Here is an 18263-nt window from a genome sequence, read left to right as displayed (position 1 = left end):
AAGGGGGGCAAGGAAGCTACCAGAATGTTTTCAGAGGATTTTGGCAGAGGGCTGTTTTTTGGTGATTTGTTGACGTTTATGCATCTTTAAGGTTTTTCTCTGTAGGGAATCATGTAGGTTTCAGCAATCCCATAACTGCACTTGGTGGGGGGGGGCTCTGGGGTGGCCCAGAGTGAGTGGTGGTGTAGTGAACAGAGGGTGCCAGCCACCCCCATGGGTTTCTAACCCATGGAGTACAGGGTTCGGTTGTTTCTAAGGTGTTCTGCGTGTAGATTCTCTGGTAGCAAATGAGATTTTCAATACAAACCACGAATCCATTCTCATTCAGGTCTGTTCTGCAGGTCAAAAGCCAGTCGAAGTCCATCAGCCAAGCCAAGGCAAAACATCAAAACGCAGTTTCTCAGCCATAAAATTTTTGTCATACACTAAATATCCGTCCTTTTTTTTTTTTAAAAGAGAGATGAACTCAGAGGAACTTTATCAACGAGAGGAGAGGCAGACTGAGGTCCAGACGTGATGGTGGTAGGAAAGGAACTGAGGAACATGGAGTCCAGCCCGCCTTTAAACAGCATGCTGTTGGTGTGGGGGCGGGGCTTGGATGCCTCAACAAGCTGAGGCATGGCTACCGCGTGGTCCTTGCAGAGGCACAGAAGCCCATACTTATGGATCTCGACAGATCCAGATCCAGATCTGGTATTTATCTGCCACAGTGAACCCTTGCCCTCAGTTGTCACATAGTATATGTCAGATTTCATCCACATTTTAAAATTTATATGAAAACATATTTAGGATACAGTTACATACAGTAATTATTTTAAGGGAAACATCACCCGAAGTGCCTTTTCCCACATAAAACTGACATGTTAAAATATCTTAGGCCTAGTTCAGACAATAATTTAATTCATTGTTTGCTACTAAAAGAACAAACACCGAAAAGCCTCGAATTAACATACTCGCCTTCTCATCCTCCTTTGCACATGAGGGAAGGAGGGTGAAAGCTTTCACTTCCACTTTTGCCAAAATCACAGTTTCCCAATATGTGGGAACTCAGGAAACTATAGTTTACTCTAACTCTAGTTAGTACGAATACAAGGAATATTTCTACACCACTTTTCAACAAAAGTTCCCAAAGCAGTTTACATAGATATAAATAAATAAATAAAAGGGCCCCCTGTCCCCAAAGGGCTCACAATCTAAAAAGGAAACACAAGACAGACACCAGCAACAGCCACTGGAGGAATTCTGTACTGGGGATGGATAGGGCCAGTTGCTCTCCACTTGCTAAATAAAGAGAATCAACACTTTAAAAAGGTGCCTCTTTGCTCAGTTAGCAGTGCTTAGTAAACAAAGTAGCACACCAAACTATGGTTTGACCTGTCTTGTGCTAACTAGACAGAATAAAAACAGTTCTCCATGTTCAAACATAACAGGAAACTGTGCCTTAGACAAAAGTGAAAGCTTTCAGGCTTCTTTCATGCACAGAGAGGAGCACATGAACCAAAGGCTTTCCATGGCTCATCTATAATCATCCAAGCCATGGTTCAGATCACTGTCTGAGCCAAGCCTTAATACAAGTGATCATATAACACTGAGAAAACAAAAGGGATCTAAAATAACCTCATATTGACTTCATAATGCCCAAACAGTAACATGTGCATCAGGTTTTAATGTGCATCAAGTAATAATTAGTTATTTAATCTTGTATCCTTGTAGGTCATGGAGAATCATATGGACAAAGAAGATGACATGATGACACACATAGTGGGCTTAAAAAGAATTTAAAATAATAAAAATAGCATGGGAAATAAAATAAATATCTCAGGCTACAATGATGATGTAAACAGACCACCTTTAACTCAATTAACTTTAAAAGCTATTTGTGCTTATTGTCCCATCAAGAACTGTTTGTTGTCAGTTTCTAAATTTTTTTTATTTAATGCAGGAGTTCGAAAAGAAAAACAAATCAATGAAAGAAGTCAGGCTTCACTGATATGTTCAAGGTATCACCTTGGCTTTAAGGAAGTTATCAAGATAAGAATTATTATTTTAAAATACTTAATTTAGGCATAGCCTGTAGAGTTGTGCACAAAATGCGTTTCGAGCTCTGAATTGTGGCACATTCTCTGTACCTTTAAGAGGGAGGAGAGCAGGTCCACAGCTGCTGCTCCTCTGCTTGCCTCCCCAGAAAGTTCAGTGGCGGTCCCCCCAGCTAAGATTGCGTGCTGGCGGGGTATCTCCCAGCTGCCCTCCCGCAACACTGGCATGCACATGGCTTCCGCAGTGGCAAGTGGAGGACCTGCTCTCTGTCTCCTCCTTGTTAAAAGGTGCGGGGAATGTACTGCCATTCAGAGCTCAAAGTGTGTTTCATGCACATTTTTAATAGTCTGCCTCTGTAGACTAAATTGCATAGTCACAATCCTCACAATATTTACGGCCATGGCCCAGAGGATCACATACACACGCACACCCAGATTTTTCCTATTTTCCTTCTCAGAAGGTGCCCCACAGAAGTCTAAAATCCCTATTAAAATAAGCAATTTTTAAAAATATATACTTAGGGGGATGGGGCCCCTTCCAAAAGGGGAAATTGGGGGAAATATCAAGCACACTGCAATGGTCTTTCTTCTTTAAAAAGCTCCTGAACTAAACCCCAATGTTTCTTTATGAGCTCTGGGGAGTTTAAAATGAAGTTTGGGGGGCTTTGTGTTTGAGGGCTTTCCCTTTGATAAGGGTTTACTATTCCCCCCATCACTCTCTCTCTCTCTCTCTCTCTCACACACACACACACACACACACACACACACACACACACACACACACATCCATAAGACACCATAATCAGGTGTAAGCAATGTCCCTCCATCAGAAACGCCCTCCATCAGACACTTTCCAACATTACTATCTCAATTTATTTATAGGTATTAGCCAGCTGGGTTTTTTGGTTGTTTCTGCCCATTTCACTTCTTGTTCCATACCTACAGCCGCAAGTGAGGGAGGACCTGGCCAGTATTCTGTCTCAATCTTTGGAATCTCGTTGGGTGCTGGAGCGTGGGCTGCTGGGAACTTGGAGGACTTGATGATATCATCGGAGGACTTGTTCTGGGCTGCCAGAGCAGCTGCATCTAGATGGCAATCAGGGGAACTTAAGCGCTATCAGATTAAGTTGCTGTATTACAGCAAAATCAATGCTTTTTTAAAACTTCAAGTTTCATTACAATTCAAATAGGTACTGGTTATGTATACCCCCTAGTCAGCAGCAGATAAAATCACCCACTTAACTGAGGGCCACACATCTAAGCCCCCACCTCAACTTCTGCATCAAAATATTGTGCTGTATTAAAAGAATACACTTATTGGGTGCATACAAACATAACATTAAATCAAGAGTCACAGTGGAGTTGTCTCATGGAGTGAGCTTCCCTCTACCTTTGCAATGTAAAAGACAGAAAGACAAACTAGCAATTCAAAAGCAGATGCAGTCATCATTCTGCCCTTCCCACATGCTTCAGTCAGTCTGTCCACCTTTAAAAAAAAAAAAAGAGTGCCCCATATATTGATTTAAATGTTCATTTTTAATTGATTTTAAAAAACAACAAACTGGAACACAATTTTAAAAAGAGTTACAAAACTACTCCAGTGATGGAAGGATTTGGGGTTGGTGACATGACGGATGTCAGCAAGTCAGCCCTGTGCATGACCAACTTCTGCGGCAATCCCACAGAGCCAATTTTTCCTGAGCTCATCCCATGAGATAAAATTGTTTGAACTGAACACAAGGAATGCACTTCCAAGGTGGCCCTGCAATTCAAATAATGATAGATCTGCATACAGCTAAACAATGCTTGTGAGGAGAGCAAGCTCACTGAAATAACACAAGCATTACTTGCCAGGTTTTGTCTCAGTAACAATCTTTAATGAATTCAATGTGCCACTTGTCCATGTAAGGCAAGTAGGCAGGAATATTTTGGTGGTATTCTACTGCTCCTAATCCATTATATTTCACAAAATGCCTGTGACAAACTATGCAAAGCAACAGCAAGGATAAGCTTGCAGTTCTTGCAGTACAAACCTAGGCATGTTTCCACAGAAGGAAATCCCACTGAGTTCAATGTGACCTATTTCCAAGTGAGTGTGTATGGGATTACAACGTTAAGTGCAACATGTTAGGCTGATGTCATTGTGCTTGAAGCAAAAGCGGGTGGGGAGCTATAAACTAGAAAACTAGTGTTTTCTAATATATTGTTATGTTTGATCTAAGATCGTAAATAAACAACTAGCTAACTAACTAACTAACTAACTAACTAACTAATATATTGTCTTTACAATTTCAGGTTTGCATTTTTGAAAGCCTCCAAATCTTTTCTAAGTCTTTTTCATATTTTTCAAATCTTTTTAAAAGTCTTTTTCATATTTCACATTTATCAGCTTGAATATAATCACATTAAGGTATTTGGATAACTTATTCATGCTCAGTTAAACTGAACAAGATCTTATCACATGATCGCTCAAAGTGTGCTTTCAATGTATTTTAGACTTGGTAGAATAATTCCTCAAATCCCCTTTAAAAATGACAATAGTGAGACATACTGGACAGATCGTATTATATTCTCGGGTGAATCTCGTCCTTTGCATGGAACATAGAAAGCTGCCTTATACCGAGTCAAATAATTGGTGCATCTAGCTCAGTATTGTCTACATAGATTGGCAGCGGCTTCTCCAAGGTTGCAGGCAGGAGTTTCTCTCAGGCCTATCTTGGAGATACTAGGGAGGGAATTTGGAACCTTCCGCATCTTCCGCACAAAAGCATGCAGGTGCTCTTCCCAAAGTGACCCCATCCCCTAAGGTGAATTTTTTACAGTGCTCACACATGTTGTTCTCCCATTCAAATGCAAGCCTGCTTAGCAAAGGGGACAATTCATGCTTGCTACCACAAGAACAGCTCTCTGAAGTGAGCCCTATTTGTCTTTCCCACCCACCCAGCACACTAGCCTAGAGGTCCATGGGGAGATGGCAGATCTGAAGCTAGGCTATGTGCATAAAATCCACTATGTGTAGGTATCAAACACATGGTTTGTGATATCCTGGAAAATATCCAGGATATCAACCATGAGGTTGAGGCTAAAATGTGTTTGATTTTATTTGTGCAAGAAGACTTTAGATTTTGGGGGACAGGAAGCAAGGAGGCACTGTTGGATTGGCCCTTCAGGTGTCATCTGAGCTGGCCCGTTTCTCTTTAGACATAATGGAAGAAAAAATCTAGCTAGGTGCACTTTCCTGCACAGCAGACGGCAAAGTGAAGAGTGTTCAAATAACAAAATCCACCCCCACCCCTTTTTAAAGATTGCAAAATGGTAAAATTTTGTGTGGCAGACACAATGCCTTTGTAGTGTTAATCACAGCAATATTGGACTTGTATAATGGGCATATACAGCCTCTAAAAAGTTGATAAATTTTAAAAATGGAATTTGTTTTATCTATTTATCTATCTACTTATTTATTTTTACACTTCTAATTATTACAATCAAAATAATTCACAGAATAGTATGGGCACTATGGATGTGTCATCGTGTTTGTTATTAAACACACTGTAAACAATACCTAATAGAGGCCTGTGACATGCATGGCATGTGACACACAGCAGTCACAACAGCAGTAAATGTGCTATCTGGAAGGAAGAATCATATTGGTCCAGCTGCCAAATACTACTGATTGCAAGATCATGCAGATAATGTTGCAAGATCAGCAGTACAACATAGCCCCAACAACAGAAGTCTCTTTGAGGGAAGAGAAAATGAGATATAAATGAGCCCTCATTTGGTCTACCGAAGGACTCCTGTACAAACAGGTTCTCAATCAACTGAGAACATCTCCTGCATAAGCTAAATTGAAAGAAATGGAAACTGTGCAAGCATTTCACACTGAACAGATCTCGAGCAGCAATCTTTTGTTTCAAAGGACATGTGGGTCAGAAGTTCCTGACAAACTGCAAGGCTTATGGTTAAGTGGCCACCATCTTGGCTCATTGCGCAGGGGTCTACAAAAGCATGACTTCAAACAGTACTTACGTATTAGAAATGATGAGGTCAGTGGTAAAACATTCACATGTTAATGGAAGGTGAGTAGATACAATACAAATAATAAAGGAATAAAAATAATGTTAAGAAAAAATTAAATAGCATGATTTTAAAATGTAATAATAATAATTAGAAATTAAAACCACCCACATGAGACCCATCAGTCAAGGACTCCAACTCTCTTAAATGCTACAATTTGGCATTCTTTTGATTTATTTACAGTGATGTGCACAAAGGGTTCATGCAGCTGGGTGTGTGCGTGCAGAAAGTGGTAGCTTTAAAAAGAGACACACAAATCTTACCTGCTCCCCTGCCGTGGCACTGTCAGTTCTAAAAAGCCACGCTGCACGGTTGCAGCACTGCTCTTAGCAGCCAATTTGAGGCATTTGCACGCACACAGCTGCTGCATGCAGGCTGCTGGAAGCAGCACTGCAGCCGCGCGGCTTTTTAGAACAGGCAGCACCGTGGTCGGTTGGCGGTGGAGCAAGTATGACCTGCGTGCCTCCTTTTAAAGCTATTGCTTACACCCCCCCCCACTTAAATGATTCACTGTGGCAGCTCAAATTGTCTTGGCACCTCTAATGAGGCGCAAAATGATTCGGGCACATCCCTAGTTATTTGTAATCTTTCTAATATGCTTTTGTCCACTTGAATCTTCAACGGCTATTTACATAAGCCTTTAATTATATTTTCTGTTGCTAAGTATTCAGCACAGGATCACCATCCTAGTTAAATTCTTTCAGAAAATACTGCAATGTAACCTTTGCTATTTTTAGAAAAGTCTTTCCTTGACACTTTGTTGTCAGAGCTTAATTGTACAATGAGAAGTCCAAGGGCTTATGGCTGCTAAGAAGGCAAGTCATTTGATCTAGAAGTCTTTATTCCAAATTTCTTAGGGACTGCCATGGATATTCAGTGGGAAGAATAAAGTACTTAGTGGGTATTAATAACACTCTGTTATTAATTCACATCCCCTGGTGCTGAGACAGCACCAAAAGCAGATAAGAATCAGCCCTATCACAATTTCAGCCAGTTTTCTTTACATAAAAGCACAGAAAGCAACAATGGAAAGAAGACCGGCAGCCATGCAAGTCTTAACAAAACAACAGTGAGTTGTGTGTGAGAGAGGAATTTGCTCGCTAGATTATGACTTATCTGTACTCACAGAGACCATCATATCAGTGAATGGAAACCAGGTGACTTTTCTCATCACTGTCTCTAATATTAAAGTCAGTATGTGGGTACACAGTGGGGTAGGAATATGGGGGAAATAGTTGGTTTCTAAAGTCAAAGTATGCTTGAAAAGCATGTAGTTCTTAAAATGCCCCTCCAAACCAGGACTGAACATATGCATTGTTCTCATGCTCTCTCTTAACACTGGCAGCAAAGGCAGTGATGAGGTGTGGGCTCTGAGCTGGCCAAGGATGGGAGTTAAGACTGTGGCTTAAAGTGGGGAGGAAATAGGGCTGGGGGACATGCAACTGAGGGCACACTTCCTCTAAGCCCAATTCTTCCCATGGGAACTGTCCCCTCAGGAGGAGGAGGAGGAGGACGGCGACGACAAACTGGCCTTGGAGAACTATGCCCCCTCAGACAGGCATCCTCCAACCCCAAGTTTTCTCCACAGGAAACCCACCAAACCCATTCTGCTGGGACTGGATGCATCTCAGCTCAAGAAGATGGGTGGCACCTCTCCCAGGAGCCAGTTCTGTGGAGATCTGCCATAGCCCTTCTACTCAAGCCTGAACAAGGGGAGAGCAGCAGTCGTCCCCAGAAGCAGGTGTCCCAATTCAACTAATCCACACCTGGAAGCCATCTTCTGTGTACATCTCAGTTGTGAGATTGAGAACCATGAGTGCTTTATTTGCACTGCACTGAATTAGAATATGTCATGCATGTGGATACATCGAAGTGTATTCCCCATCCAGAATTCACTGAAAGCCATGCAGAGAGAGGCACCTGCACTCAGATGCTCACTTGGATACACACCTAGCTTACACCCATAGTTCCTAATTCAATAAGTGATATGAACATGTGAGCTGCTTTCAAGGATAGATCCACAACTGGATAGGGATATGGAAGTATGAGCAAGGGGTAGAGGGAGAAGATAAAAAGAGGGAAAATCTAAAAATATTGCAGTTTTTTGTTCCATACTTGTCTTTGGTAATTATAGAACTGCTGCAACAGCACACAGAGGAGCTTTGCATGTGCATGCAAGGAAGCTACATAATCAATCAGTTAAACTTTCCTCTGCTCTTCTCACTGTGGGTGTTCAATCCGTTCTTCAGGCAAACCACTTTTGAAAAATAACACTTTGTTTTGAGACCAGCTGCTATGTAAATGGCAAAGACAGCCCCAAAGATCCAAATGGTTCTTTTATGTGTGTGCAGAGTGATTTTTTGAACAGGACTCAGTATTATTCCACAGTTTCACTAGAGATCAAGAAGCTGACTGTTGCCAACAGAGCTGTTTAACTGGCAATGCCACTTTCCAATAAATGCATTCCTATCAATATTTCAGGAAAGATTTGAGGAAATTTCCACTTTGAGGAAATTTGCATTTGAAATGTGAGGTTTTTGTTTTAGATACAACTACTATCTATTCTGACTTGGGAAATGAAATAGAGGCAATTTACAAACAAAGGCCAAAATGACGTATGTTGTGGGGTTCTTGCAGAGTACTGTACATCAATCTAGCCATGGTAATTTACATTACTTTGGAAAATTGCATTCAAAGCGGTGAGGCATCTAATGTTGATTTACGTCTTTCAAAAATGTGCTGTTTACATCAGAGAAATGATAAGGAAACAAAAAAATATGTAATAGCTGAGAAATCCATGCAATAAACAACTAATGTTACAAAATTCTAACATGAATACAAAGCACAGGGTAAGACTACTGTTCTGCCATGCAGGTATTTAATATAGCCAACTGCCCCACTTTGAAGACAGAAAGAATAAGGTTTACCATGCTGTTTGTAGATAGGTGGTTTTCTATAAATATTGATGCCTTGATCTGTAAAAAAACAACAAGAAGCAAAGATGTATGAATATTTCAAACTCTTCAGTTACGGTGGGCTGTGGGGGGATGGCAGAGGAAGAAATGAAACAATAAATTTAATGGATGTTCCAAACCAAGATCTGGTACAAGAATTCTGAAAGCCAACTCTGGTAGCACACAAAAGAGAACTATTTGATGAAAACAAAACATATCACAGATGGGAAAATATCACAGACACATGACATGAAATATTTGACACATACAGTTCAGTTGGCAACATAGTGATGTACCTAAGGCATGAGCCATTCAGTTTAAGTTCTTAGTAGATTGTTAGTGACAGAAACAATTCAGAGGCAATGCAATCAAAGGAGATATGCCAGAGGTGGAGATAGCAGCAATTTGTCAGGAAACATAGCTCCCAAATGACTGCTGGGAAATTGTGTATCTATTTCCCCTCCAACCACAGACATCACATGTAGCTAGGAGGCACATTTACAAGCAGCTTCAGAACATGGTTCTTAATTTACCATGTTGAAGAACAAGCATCTTCTACAAAATTTTGTTGAGCCTGCAGGATATTTTTGTCATGCTAGTTGGTTTGGTGGTAAAACCAACAGATATCACCAAAAGCAAAAATGAAAGTTCAGGAGTATTTTATGGCACATAATTGTTTTCAAAGCCCAGAACTCTAGTATACTGCACCTCTAGCATGGTCTTAAATAGGGCTGACTGCACCTCCGCACCCCACACACCCCCAAAAAGACCTATCTGCTTGGACATAAAGGGAAAATTCATGTTGCTCTAAAATAAAAGAATGCAAGGATGTTGAAATTTGATACACAAATGAAATGTCAGAAAGCATGCGGTACTGTATAAATTTGGGGTGGAGGGGAAAGAGAACCACATAACATTCTTTGGTTTAAGAGATTTTCCCATTTGGGTTAACTCAGAGAAAAAATGTGAATGCTATAATGCCAATTTGGAGTGTTAAGGTAGATACTTGCAGGTATTGCACAACGCGTTCCTCTTATACTAGACATATTGGTGTACTTCAGTTCATGTTGTTTTGTGTGATGGCTGGACTATAAGTAATGGCCTTAGCCATAGCCATGTATTCTAAATGACTAAAGTACTGCAATTCAGTCTTTTTAGGTTGTTTTTTGTGTTTACCTTTTGTGAACAGGAATCACAGTGTAGATGTGGAGTCCATTGAACATGTCCTAAAATCCATGACTATGAAGGCGTCAGCACTAAATCCTAGTTATGTGGCTAAAATAATTACAGTTAGATATATTCCTGCTACTAGAGGAGCATCTCTACTTGATAGGCATGACAGAAAATGCCGCTGAGACCACTTACTGACACAGGACAGGTATAAACAGACACACATACCTTGCTATACACTGCCAACTATGTTGGAACAAGGGAGCTCCAAGACAAACATATTAACTCACCTAATCAAAGTTCAGCCAACACAGGCAAATGATATATTCCTTTATTACTCAAGCTGCCTGAGGAATGTAGCATTTGTATATACACCTCCATTTCTTCCCGGAAAAGAATATTCCAACCTAGATAAGGAGCACTCAACTTACACTGTGCATGTTTGTGCAAGTGCTTTTATTGGTATTAAGAAGTATACAGAACTTAAGAAGCAGCCCTTAGCCACAGTGGTCTCTAGAAAATGGTTCTTACCAAGGTGTGTATGGTGTTAGCAGCAACCAGTAGAGCAAAAGGAGAGTGTTCTACATACAAAGCTGAACTTGAGTAATGTTGCTTAAAGCAGACCTAAAATTCTTTATATCTAACAGACGGTGTATAGAAACAAAGCCGATGAACTAAAGCTCACTCAGATCAATTGCACTAATGAAGAAATGCTAGCTTTTGAACTTCTTCAGGCAGGAGTCCACAGACTGATGATGTCCAGCTTACCAACAGCATCACTGTAGCTACTAAATATGATCTATCTGTCCAAGCAGCACTGTTCCAAACAGAAAAGCACATTCATTGTGAGACAGAAAAACAAAATGATGGCTAAATGCCTGAACCTTGTCTGTCCTTTAAAAGCAATGAAACACAGGAACTAACAGGCGAGATGTTACTCTGGGAGTAAGCAGGAAGAGACTTTGGTCCTGTACATTATGCTGTTACCAAACCCTGTGCATATTCCTCTTTCCAATTCTCTAATATTTACAGTTAAACTGTATAATTTGCTCAAAAGCCAGCATTTTCCAATTTCCCTCAAAGCAAACAAATAAGTCCTGCATTTTAAAAAAAACGGTTTATGGTGTACTCCAACTTTAAAAACCACCCCAAAATAAACAAGTGCTGTATGAAATAATGGAGACAAGACAAAGGTACAAAGGCTACAGTCTACACTATGACAGGACACCAAGACACACAGTGCCAGCTCCTACCTGGAACATGGAAATGTTTAGGGGCCTGAGCGTAAGTTGGTGTTAGAGGGCGGCTGTCTGGCCGATAAGGGGCAGGGGAGTTCCGACCGCTGGACGGCTCATTGCCTCCAATGAGAAGAATGGAAAACAAAAAACAAAAAAGAGCAGTAAAGAAGCAAGCAGAATTCAAAACCCAAACCAAAAGACGGAATAAAAGAAAAAGCAGGGAGGAAACCAACAAAAATATATCGTTTATAATCAAGAAATGTGGCTAGCACTGCTAGTCTGTATTAAGAGAGACATTCACCTTAGGCTGGAATCGCATTTCAGGCAGCTTGCATTATCTCATTCACAGCATGCATGAAGGAACAATGCATTTGTATTAAATGGACAAGCCGCAAAGAGGAATGGAGAGTTACATGGTAATGATTCAACATCAGCTGGGGTGAAGACCTTCACTTTCAGAGTCACCGTGTCTGGCAAGGTCATTGGGCAAGGTTTGCTGTGTCTGGCAAACCCCCAAACAAGCTGGTTTCCAATTTATTTGCACACTCAGAAGAAGAGTCTCTCCAAATCAAATGATCACATGTGTGAGAGGGAAAGAAGCAGTGAGTTATGCTGATTTATGTCTACACAGTTGCTCTTCCTTGTTCTCCAAACCAGCACTGATTCTCTTTTCCCATTAGGGATCAAGTTTATTCATTCTGATAGTTCTGAAGACCTCCTCTTGAAGAAAACATGGGGAAAGATGCACTGAGTTGTCCGAATGACAGTTTCCCATGCTATCCAATCCAGTGCATATGTGCAAAATTGGAAGTGCATGAAGTGGACAAAATAAGGACTCAGAACAGTACGTATATTTCCTCTGCTATGCCAACTACACAGCCATAATAATTGGATTTATGGGCAGGTGAGCAACTGTTGTACACTCAGTCCATGAGCATATTTGGCCTGCATGACTCTTCAAAAGTGTCATATGGAACTGCCTAGAGATTTTTTTCTATTCACTGGACAGATCATGAACACTACAAATCCCTCTGTGGGCCTAAATAGCTGGCACACAGAGGAATTTTCTTTTCTTTGTGCACATAAGTGACAATATACAACATTTGTTTTAAGTTTTCAAGCACAAACAATATCAACAAAGCTGTGGGTCATATTTGTGCTAAATGCCCGTGTCTACTTTCAGGTATCAGACTTCGATCCAGTTTAGTGACGTGTGAACTATCCCTTGATAAAAAGGGAGTGGGATATCAAAATGCTGGGGGGGGGGGGATCCTATTCATTCAATTTGCATACCATCCGGATCAGGATAAATAATGACTTCCTACCCTCAAACCTGTGGCTTCTCAAAAAATAAGGGATTTGTTTTGATAAATTTTTAGTCCTAAATGTTAGCAAAAACTGCATTATTATTTGACGTGCAGTGAGAGAGAGAGATTTCTGTGGAGTATTCATCAGAAAATTTATTCATCAGAAAACACACATTAAATCATTTGAAACAGTGCATTCACAACATGTTATTAATATTCAACATGTGGCAGACTCTGTAGTTGCTCTGGGGATCTGGTGAAGATTAACCATGCATTCAGCAGAGAAGATGTTGAATTAGTATATGCCATTAACTGACTGAAACAACCTGAAACTGCCTCCACACAGGAGCTCCTCAACTTAGGAAGATATTTTGTGATTGGCAGTGTTTTGGAGATAATGGAGACTAATCCGCATGGTGGATTTGGACATGGTGGAGACCAATCCGCATGAAGGAGAGAAGGAATAGGGCTGTCCTCATGACCATTAATTGGGTAGGAGAACCCAAATTCAGGAGCTGTGAGTGCTTCTGTTTTCTGCTTTTGCGTGAGTTAAAAACAAGGTTGGAGGCACCAGCAGTGATTATGTGCTAAGCAGAAGCTGGATCAGAGGGCTTTTCCACCTACCTCATTAAAGACTTGGGTACAGCTGCTGGGTAGGAGGGAGCCCTCCATCCCAGCTGCTGCTTAGCACATTATCACTGCCGGCACCTCTGACCTTGCGTTCATAGGAGTGTGCATAGCTCCCAAATTTGGGTAGGAAGCTTCCCCAAAATGTTTTTCCATTTTGTTAGAAGTACTCTTTATGTTATGAAAGAATACAGATAAAGAAATACGTACCACATGGCAAACTGTCAACAGAAATAACTAGTTCAAGTTATGGTTTTCAGAGGTACCTTTTATATGCTGAATGGAGATAACATTTATAGCACTAAATGGACTATCATGTGTCATAAATCTGCTATAAGGATAAACGCCACCCTAAACTTTCAGCAAAAGGGGTGGGGAATATGTTATCTGCCCTTGGTCATACACTGTGGCACTGGTGGTTCTCCAGGTGTGGTTGACATGCCAATGAGGTATGCCAATGATGGTAGTTACTAGGCCTGTGCAACACCAGAAATATTGGATCAATACTCATCTGATAATGATAATTAAAAATACTGCTATCAGTATCAGCTGAGCATTGACCTGATATTTTACCAATAATCCTTATCAGAAGCAAGCTTGGAGAGAAAGGCCCCAGATCTGGATTTAAAGGACTGCACCATCGAAATTGGAGGATGGGGAGGGCAAGGCATTATGGCCCCCCAGGAAGCACCCACTGGGGCCAGTGGGTGCTTCCCAAGGTTACCTTGGCCCCCCACAACCTGATTTTGGGGGTGCATGGCTTAAAAACCAGGTCAGGAGCTGGCTTGTAGAGACTCACAACCCTTGGTGGTTACTGGTGCCCTCACCCCTCTGATTTTAAAGATGCAGTCCTTAGAAATCAGCCCTGAGTGGCTAAGGGAGAAAAAGTCTATCCAAGCCACAGGGCTGGTTTTGTTTGATATTACTATTGGAGGTAACTCTCCCTGCTAACTGGGCAAAGAGGCACCTTTTTAACATGGTGAGAGCAACTGGCCCTATCCACTCCCAGCACAGTACCTCCAGTGACTGTTGCTGGTGTCTATATGATGTTTCTTTTTAGATTGTGAGCCCTTTGGGGACAGGGACCCATCATATTTATTATTTCCCTATATAAATTGCTTTGGAAACTTTTGTCAAAAAGTGGTATATAAATTGTTGTTGTTGTTTTTGGAGGTAGAAGGATTTCCAATAGGATAGCAGGGATTTTAGTCAGAATCCCAACTATCAGGACCCCTTCCAATATTAAATCCTTCTAACAATGCCCAATCATGGGCATATCAGTCTGATATTCCAATCAGACCAATAAGATTGCACAGGCCTAGTAGTTACCTCTGTCACTTGTACCTCCAGGTAGAATGGTACTTAAATGTTCAGTAATCTGAGAGTAGAAAGTAATATTTGGGCCCCAAATATTGAGAACCCATGAACAACAGAGCATTAAATGACATGGGAAGAGCACAGAAATCTTGTCTTTCTAGCCAAATATAGCAGTGTAGTGATACAGACTGTAACATATATTTGTAAGTATATGTAAAATGGCCATAATAAATAGTTGAACTGTAAAGAACATGTTGTTAGGCAAAACATTAGGAAGAATGTTGTTAGAGTGACAGTTGTGAAGAAGCAACTATCAGAGAGATAGTGATGAAAAATCAGCACAAAGACCCACAATGTATGGGGGTCACCAGAGAATTGAGAGATGGCATACCTATGTAGAATGAAGCTGCATCTGAGAAAATAAAAGGAGAAAATATGTAAACAAGTGGGGAAATAGAGTAGAATGCATTTATGGAGGAAATGGCACATATCAGCTGAGGTAAAAGAAGAAGAGAAAAATCATATAGGGAAAATAGGTAAAGAAATGGAGAAAAGCAGAATGAAGTCATGGAAGAATGGTGGTATTTTTAAAATTCTCTATTCAGTGAGTGAATTCAGAAATAAATTCACTGGCTAATACATTCACTAATGATGTGGAGACACAGTGCCTCAGCAGCGTTTAGTGACAAATGTTTAGTGTGCACATGGTGGGGTGGAGTGATTTCCGCTGACTCCCTCCCCTGGAAGCACTCCCTGACACCAAGACTTAGGTCCCTGGGGATTGTGTAGTCCTCGGAGGCCTAATTCTGGCTGGGTTGCCAGGAGTACTTCTGGAGGAGATCAGCAAAAATTACCCCACCCATGCGGAGCATTACTGAGTGTTGGAGAGGCACTTTGCATGTTGCACCTCTGCTCCATTAGTGAGGATGTCAGCCACTGGAAACACATGACAAAAGTATGCCACAGAATTTTTGGCATCATTGGTCCTCCTGTTACTTAAACTTAATACTTACTTGTGGCTGATATTTCTATGTCTTTTTCCCCTTGTTACATTTTTAGAATAGATCATTAAAAACATCTACATCAGTGATTCCCAACCTGTGATCCTCCAGATGTTGCTGAACTACAATTCTAATCTCCAGCCACAATAAATTGTAGTTGGGGGTGATTGGAATTATATTTCAGTAACATCTGGAGGACCACAGGTTGGGAACCACTTATCTATATCTTTTGGGGGGTGGTGGGATGATTTCTAATTTTTTATAATTGTTTTGGATTTCACAGACACTTCTTTTAAACATTTAGAAAATGTGGATGGACAATATTTGAAAAAAAAATTTTTTTTCTTCCACTTTGCCCAGGAACCTTCAGCTAGAGACAGCTAGGGAGGTGCACGGAACCAGCGGTGTGTCTGCCTTTAAGGGTAGGGGAAGGTGCACTTACACCCCCCCACCGCCGTGTTTTCCCCACCGGCGCTCGGTTTCCTAAAAGTCGATTGGGGTAGCAGCATGCCTCTCTGCCACCCCATTGCCCCCTTTACTGGAAGTAACCAGAAGTACTCAAACCATCTGTGTTGGGTGCACCTGATGTGTGCACGCAACGCACGCGCACTGAGTACTTCCGGTTATTTCTAGTAAAGGGGGCAATGGGGTGGCAGGGAAGTACGCTGCTGCCTCAATGGACTTTTAGGAAACCGAGCACTGGCGGGGAAATGTGTGTGTGTGTGTGTGGGGGGAAGTGCACCCTTTCCCTCCCTTAAAGGCAGACAACCCCCCACATCCAACCTTCGAACCCAGCAGTGTTCAAACCTGTCTGGAGGCCCGTAGGGCCTCCAAACAGATTTGTGCACATCCTTAGAGACATCCAAATCATATTTTCACACATCATGAAAAGGGGACCAGACTGGTGGAAGCCAATGACTGGTGGGGTGGGAGGCAGTTTTTGTGATACTTATGTGAATTCAGTGAATAAGTGGCAAGTTGGCACTTGTTGAATGACTGTTTATGTTCATTCTACAAACATATGAAAGATTACTTTATTACCCTTTTCTGCATTTAATGCATTTTCACAAATTAAAAATATCAACTATTTGTGCATTGCAAGGCCTCTTTGGTAAAATGTTATTTCGTGTTGGTATGCTTTAGTGTAGACACAATAGGACCTGTCAGTGCCATAGTATCTTTTAATTATCTCAGCAACCATAAACTGTCATTAATGGATCATCAATTGTATATATCATAGTATTATCAGCTTCTTTTTCTCCAGTCTACATAAGTTTGTAGGAGACAAACTATTCTGACAATTCTGCTGGTTTTTCAAGTGCACTTGTAATAGGTAGCAGAACTAGAATAAATTGAGCCAGCAGAGTTCCTTTTAAATAAATTTATTTGAGTTCCCTTCAAATAAATCAAGCGTATTATTTTTTTTGAACATCGTTTTACTGCCTGAGGGGAAAGGTATACCTCCACCCCAATGGCCACCACCATTTCCAGCACCATTTCCAACTCCAAACTATTTTTCCTTCCCGTATAAACACATGGTCAACCTCTTCCTTTCCAATAACAGAAAGGAAAGCTCACCAATATGGTGCCAAGCTTCCCAAATTACAGGATTTTTAAAATAAGAACAATGAAACCTAGACAATATGCATCCTGAGGCCCTTTTGGAGATTCCCTTCTGCAACAGGCTGGAGCTGGAGAAGTTGGGACTCAAGGACTGCATATTTTGGACAATATTTGGATGTAGCACAATCCAAATTTGCCACCTGAGTTGGACTCATGATTTGGCTCTCAAGATGACCTGGGCCTGACTCATGATTTGGCTCTCAAGATGACAACAGATGGGACATTGGTGCTTTTTTTCACAGCAGCTTCTGAAATTCACCATCTCTAAATGATAGATCCACTTCTGCGTAGACACCTCCAAAATCTTTCCTCAGTGGAGAACAGTAAAAAAGAACAGCTCACAGCATATTTAATAGTACGAGGACAAAATGTATACATAAAGATGCAGACAGAAAGTAAGCTAACTAGTGTTTAGAAGCACATGGAAAGTGAGTTTCAAAAAACCTGGAATTTCCTTATCAGGGGGAAATGAGATCTTTAAGTGCTTGGTGAATCTGCAGGTTTTGCTAAATATGACTCAAGCAGTATCATCATCCTTCTACTCCATTGCTATGACCCAGATGGTCACAGTACAGAATGCTTTACTTTTCATCCATCCATCCATCCATCCATCCATCCATCCATCCATCCATCCATCCATCCATCTCTCCCTCCCTATATGCACCAGTTTTCAATGTTCTCCAAGCTGCAATGACATAGATACTAAAGGTGGGAAACACCTTTGGAAAGGAAAGGATGGGGAAAGAGAGGTAAAGCTTCAGGGATGTGTCTCAAGTTGTGCCTCTCTCAACTTGAGACCTGGCTTGGGTGAGTGAAAAGTAGAAGGGAAAGCATTTTAATACTATTTCTCCTGCAACACAGGAGCTGGTGTGTGTGTGTGTGTGTGTGTGTGTGTGTATAAACAAGGTATCTC

General features: G+C 41.1%; 1 protein-coding gene across 17 annotated transcripts in view; it reads right to left on the bottom strand.

The window, feature by feature from the left end:
* Nucleotides 1–18263, bottom strand: part of ABLIM1 (actin binding LIM protein 1) — a 325523-nt gene that overhangs the window by 19419 nt on the left and 287841 nt on the right. For 8 of the 17 annotated variants that reach the window (XM_053312321.1, XM_053312318.1, XM_053312314.1 and 5 more), the window contains 4 exons: nt 15118–15138; nt 11491–11595; nt 9041–9088; nt 2976–3122 (listed from right to left, as the gene is read on the bottom strand). The exons of 1 other annotated variant lie outside the window; for it this stretch is intronic. In XM_053312321.1, coding sequence (XP_053168296.1) covers nt 2976–3122; nt 9041–9088; nt 11491–11595; nt 15118–15138 — 321 coding nt within the window. The remainder of the gene's footprint in view (nt 1–2975; nt 3123–9040; nt 9089–11490; nt 11596–15117; nt 15139–18263) is intronic. 8 more of the 17 variants (XM_053312312.1, XM_053312328.1, XM_053312315.1 and 5 more) reach the window with 5 other exon arrangements.

This window comes from Hemicordylus capensis, chromosome 3 (assembly GCF_027244095.1).
Source record: "Hemicordylus capensis ecotype Gifberg chromosome 3, rHemCap1.1.pri, whole genome shotgun sequence".
Taxonomy (NCBI): domain Eukaryota; kingdom Metazoa; phylum Chordata; class Lepidosauria; order Squamata; family Cordylidae; genus Hemicordylus; species Hemicordylus capensis.
This window is presented reverse-complemented; position numbering and strand designations above follow the sequence as displayed.